The 6,000-nt window shown below is 44.5% G+C and overlaps 1 protein-coding gene across 2 annotated transcripts in view; it reads right to left on the bottom strand.

The window, feature by feature from the left end:
• Positions 1 to 235: 235 nt before the first annotated feature.
• The window catches only part of cdk15 (cyclin-dependent kinase 15), a 35,026-nt gene continuing 29,261 nt past the window's right edge, over positions 236 to 6,000 (bottom strand). For both annotated transcript variants that reach the window (XM_072578451.1, XM_072578452.1), the window contains 2 exons: positions 5,208 to 5,329; positions 236 to 2,027 (listed from right to left, as the gene is read on the bottom strand). In XM_072578451.1, the coding sequence (XP_072434552.1) occupies positions 5,229 to 5,329 (101 nt within the window). In that variant the 3' untranslated portion in view covers positions 236 to 2,027; positions 5,208 to 5,228. The remainder of the gene's footprint in view (positions 2,028 to 5,207; positions 5,330 to 6,000) is intronic.

Raw genomic sequence — 6,000 nt, 5'->3', positions numbered from 1 at the left:
TCCCCCCCTCCCCCTCCACCCCTCCAGAATATGTTGCCTCCCTGGTGCCAGAATAAAGGAATGTCTCAGAGAGGGATACCAACACAGATGTGGCTCATTGACCTACCAAGAGGGGCAGGCAATAACAAAAGAAGCAACAGGCCTTCAACTTGGGCACACTGGGAAGGCCACTCAGATTGAACTTCCTCCGATACACTGCGGCGGTCTTCACAGTAGAATGGAACAAACAAGCTGGTTCCGATGTGGTGGGTCAGTTTTATTAAGTTCAATTCTGTATGACATCTCCCCAAAACCCCAAATCCATCTCAGCCCTTCACTCAGGGGGTAGGGGAAGTGCAGACACCTTGCTAAAATATGGTCCAAAGGGAAAGCCATTCTCCATAACCCATTCAGGTGTCCCATTCTTCAAGTGTATGCCAGGATTGAGAGTGAGGGCAGGCAAAGTGACCTTGGTGTGCATCGCGCACACTGATTGGTCACGGCATGGTTTAAAGTCAGCTCCAGTATCTAGTACTGAAACTAACTAAAATTCAAAGACTACAACCTATCCCCCCCAACAAGCCCACAGCTGACAGCTGTCTGGATCACACATGCTCCAGCCACCAAAACTCTCGGCTGTGTTTTAAATTGTCATGAGTTTAACAAGTAAACAAGTGACACTGCACTCAAATTCTGGCACTTATTTCCACAACAACAGAATAGGGACAGCGTGGGATTAGATAAAGAGTAAAGTTCTTCTCTGCACTGTCATATTAAACACTTCCAGGACAGAGACAGCACAAGGTTATAAATGGAATAAAGCTGCCTCTACACTGTTCCATTAAACACTCCCAGCATGGGATTCAATACAGAGTGAAGCTCCCTCTACAATGTCCCCACTAAACACTTCCACGACAGGTATAGCATGGGATTCAATAGAGTAAAAATACCTCAACTCTTTCAAACATAAACCAAGCTCCCTCTACGCTATCCCCAACAAGCATTCCCAGGATAGGGACAGCATAGAGTAAAACTCCATCTACTCTTTTAAACTGAAAGTAAAGCCCTGTTCCTAATAAGCACTCTCAGGACAGGGATAGCACAAGTTAGATAGAGTAAAGCTTCCTCTACACTGTTCCATTAAACACTCCAAGGACAGAGTTAGATACAGAGTAAGGGTTTCTATTCTTTTAAACTGAAAGTAAAGTTCCCACCTCACTGTCCCCATTAGACACTACCAGGATAGGTACAGCACAAGCTTAGATTGACAGTAAAGCTGCATTTACTATTTTAAACCAAAAGTAAATCTCCCTCTTTTAAACTTTAAGTAAAGCTTCCCCAATGCCATCCCCAGCAAACACTCCCAGGACCGGGTCATCATGGGATTAGATACAAAGTAATGCTCCCTCTACCCTGCACCCATCAAACACTCCCAACAAATTTCCACTATGGGGATAGATACAGAGTAAAGCTCCCTCTAAACCTGTCCCATCAAACACTTCATCACAGGCACAGCATGGGGGTTAGATACAGAGTAATGCTCCTCTACTCTTTTAAACTAAAATTAAAGTTCCCTTGATAAGGTCCCCATCAAATACTCCTAGGACAGGGGCAGCACACAGGGACTACATGTAGAATAAAGCTGCTTCTGCATACATTCAAAGTACAGGCACAGCATGGGACTAGACACAGAGTAAAGCTATCTCCACTCTTTTAAGCTGAAATTAAAGTTCCCTTGACATAGTCCCCTTCAAACACTCCCAAGACAGGTACAGCATGGGACTAGATACAGAGTAGACTCCCTCTACATCGTCCCCATCAAACATTCCTGGGACAGGTAGAACACTGGGTTAGATACAGAGTAAAGCTCCTTGTACACAGTCCTATTAAACATTCCTGGGGCAAATGCAGCACAGTGAAGCATTGTGGATGAGAGGCTGGTCCATCCTGAACTTAGAAGATGAAGCCAAGTTACATGTTCAGGGGTCTTCAGTCTCTTGATGTTAGGGCTCTGGATGGTTAAATGGCAGTGATTCACAGAAAACAATCTGCAAAGGAAAGAGTGGAATGTTAGGGAGGTGAAGCCACTGATAATCCTATCACGTAGAATTATCCACACTTGTGTGAACAGGGAGACAAGTGAATGCCACAGCAAAGCACAGACTGGTGAGGCTCAAATCAATAAACTGCAAGTTTCCAAATGCTTGTTAATAACTAATTGCTTTGCCTGTCATGGGAATGAGTCAGGGAATACATTCCCACCAATAACAGCTGCTCTACTACCACCTCACACTCACACTAGTGTTTTAACTAGCTAAAAACCAGACATCTGCCCTCCCTCAGGAGAAAGGCCTTTCCTCAGAGAGTTAAGGGCTATCTGGCAGCTCTGTAGACCCTGCAGGGGACAGAATCTAAAGCTCAACTCCAGGACCAGGCAAATGTGAGGGGTCTCTTGGCAGAGAGAGGTAACATCATAATAATAATGGTCCAATACTCAGTTGTTCATCTGGATTGGTAAACCCTGTGGGTTTGTTTATTTAAAACAGTAAAACACATTACAAGTTACAATGAGATTACAGCAAACCTACTGATTTCTGTGTATGCAGCTTTCAGATTCAGAGCAGCCTAACTGCCAGGCAGATATATACACGGCACTATATACACATAGCACATGGAGTACTTCAAGGTACACATACAACAAGTCCCCTCCTTTCTGAAATGAAGTTTAATACTTACAATAACAAGCGAGTCTATATGTTTCAATAAATGTATAGGTAATTTGTTGTATGCCCAGGTATCATTATGGTAACTTTGACTGTGAAATCAGCCACATCTCTGGGCAGTGATATTGTTTGTCATTCCTGCTTGCTACGTTAGGATTTTCTTTCATGGATTGCAGTTGTTGTTCCAGAATTTGCTTATCCTGAAGCACGAGAACCAAGCTTTGTTCCAGATCAGCCACTGACTGGTCTTGTTCCTCAAGTTGTTCCAAGTTGTTTGAATCTTCGTCTTATTTATTGCTTTGTTCCTGAAGTCCACATCATTTTGAAGGTGCTGGTTTTAGACCTTAGATTCTTTCAAGTCTACAAAACATTTTAGCTTTCTGTCAGTCCAATATATTTCTTCCTTCATAATGTATTCTAACAAAACCCATGATTTTCTTTGAAATCCTGACTTTTTACAATTCCTACTTCAGTGGATGTTTGTATCCTTCTTTGTCCTGTTAGGTTCTGTCACTAAGGCATCATTGCTGGCATTTATTTCTGAAAGGGCTGTCTCACGAATGTTTTATACACCCCTTTTGTGTCCCCTGTGCAATCCCAGCTTTTTTTTTTGTTTTGCAGGTCTGTCGTTTTCTCCAACATTATTTTGAGCTCAGGCTGATGTTTCTGTAGCTGCTCCTGTTAAGCCCGATCCGTTTTACGTTAGAGCTGCTCCAGGATCACCCTGTAAACCAGCAATCTTCTTACCGGATCGATGGTACAGAACTTGCCATTCATCCCACTTCCTTTCCTTGACTTGCAGCTCTTTATTCATTTTGAGATGAGTAAAGGTATCACCTAAAGACCTCCTCATCGAGGGGATGGTACTCAAACGTTTGCACTTTTATCCCGAACTAGTTTTTCAGCTTCTTCCTCTGAGAATGTTCATTTTTCTCTCCAAAGAAAAAAGCTGAGATTTTAGCTCCACCGCTCTGCGAGAAAGTCACGTGCCAACTCTACCTTCACTTGCAGCCCAGCAAGTGTTTCTTGAATAATATGCTGCAATTTTTGTTGTGATCCCTGATGTTTGATTGATCTCAGATTTTTGTCACTGGTGTAAGGTACAGGTCGTTCTGCTATAACGTGCGTTTCGCTGATGCGAATTTGCTATAACATGATTCACAAATTGGGGACAATGTTTCTACAATGCAAATCTTTAAAGCGTGTATTGGTTATAATGCGATTCCAGCCCTATTGATTTGAATGGTACTGCTATTGCATGATTTTCTTATATCATGGCTCTGCACAAGAACGGAACTACTGCGTTATAGCAGAACTGACTGTATGACATGCTGTTACACCTTGCAATTGCCAGTCCAGCAGTGTCTACCATGTTGAACATCTATGACGCCCAGGTATAGTTCCAACACTGTTTACACACAACTCATAGAATCCTTAAAGGTGAACTCACTTGAACACAAGGTACACATACAGCATGAGGAGAGACGAGGCTGGGTGGGAGATGACCCTCGAGTGGTCATCGATTTTAGAGGCTCAATTGGGTCCAGCCTATGCCTCACTTGTCCCACAGAAACCTGTGGAGAAGTCAAGGCAGGTGGGAGGGCAGCGGGAAGGTCATCTGGAGAATTTTTTACAGGCCCAATTACCTATAAAGACGTTCACGGCAGAGCTTAAAGTGTATCCGATTGTCAGACATGTGAGCTTCCCAGGCCAGTGGAAGCCTGTCCGTGATGGTACAAATGGGAATGTCAGAATATGCAACACCAGGAGGAAGAGAGAGAGAATGAGACATCATGAGAGAGAATAAGTGAGTGAGAGAGAGTGAGAAAAGGAGAGAGAGAGAGGAACAGCAAGAGGGAAAGAGAGACACAGAGAGAGAGAAATAAAGGGAGAGAGCAGCAGAGAGGGAGAGGGCAACAAAGGGTGGGAGGTAGTGAAAGAGAGTGGACAGCACGTGGAGACAGAGACATAGGGTTAGGGTTAGTAGACACAGCAAGAGGGAGGAGAGCACGGGCAGCTCAGGGTTAGTTAGAATTAAAGTGGAGGTTAAGCTGAGTGTCATATTCATTTTCCCTGCTGTTAAATCCCAGTTTTTCCCCTGGAGAATCCTGAGATTCAGGCCTGTGTCGAGACACACCAACAGGGGCTGTCTTTGTATTAGAGACACCTCCTGTATTAGTTGTCTCCATCCATTATCAGACAGGCTTGTACTGCACATGGCAATGAGGGCAATGCCTGGAGACCTGACTCAGTCAGCCTCCCCACCTGAACTTTGTGCATTTTGAAGTCAAATAGAGTAGAGAAGAAAAAGCTTGCCCCAGGGTGATTTCAGAAAGAATGACCTCCAACACTGACAGTCACTTCCACGTCTCACAGATCCTGGGAATGCCCCCAACCTCCACTCCCAGAGAAAGGGCAAGTGGGTAGAACAACTCATCCCGTTTCTGATTTCCTCTCCCCCTTGCCCTCCTGGGGGCCATGAACAGTCTCCAGTCTGTTCCCTACCTGTCCCATTCTCCCTCCATGTCAGGCAAGGATTGAGGTGCATCTGACCTTCCGAAAGGGATGGAAAGCATTCCGGGCCTCGGGCTCCAACCGGACACCAGCCACACTGAAGATGGAAATCACTGCAAGAGACACAGGAGCAGCAGTCAGCAAGGGAACAGAGAGCACTGCAGAACTCAAACACTCAGGGCTGCCTTTACAATATAGCTTAGGTACACATTGCAACAGCAAGGCCCACTGACTGTAACTAAAGTTCAATTTTTGTACAAAACAGAGATTAATGCCATGTTCTCCATCCAATGTGGAGTTAGCAATGGTACTCACTAACATGGATACCTGTGGTATGGAGTTTGACATAGTGGCTTAGGACCAGAGGGCACAGTCTCTGAATAAAGGGGCACCAATTTAAAACTGAGATGAGGAGGAACTTCTTCTCTCAGAGGGGTTGAGAGATTTTGGAACATCTTACCACAGAGATCTTTTGGGGCAGAGTCCTTGTGTGTATTTAAGGCCGAGACAGGTAGACACTTGAACAGCAGGAAAAATCAAAGGTTATGGGGGAAGGGCAGGAAAGTGGATGCAAGGAATATTGGACCAGCCATGACCCTATTGAGTGGAGTAGGAGGCACAAGGGGCCAAATGGCCTACTCCTGTTTTCCTGTTTATTCCTGTTTATTAAAGTCTTATGCTTGAATGGCATTCTCCAGTTTGGTTGATCTTAAGCCAGGGTCTCCCATATATCAGTGTGGATGTTTGGCCTCTTCAAGGATATTTTGAGGAAATTCTTTTAAAC

The sequence above is a fragment of the Chiloscyllium punctatum genome, chromosome 10, assembly GCF_047496795.1.
Source record: "Chiloscyllium punctatum isolate Juve2018m chromosome 10, sChiPun1.3, whole genome shotgun sequence".
NCBI lineage: Eukaryota > Metazoa > Chordata > Chondrichthyes > Orectolobiformes > Hemiscylliidae > Chiloscyllium > Chiloscyllium punctatum.
This window is presented reverse-complemented; position numbering and strand designations above follow the sequence as displayed.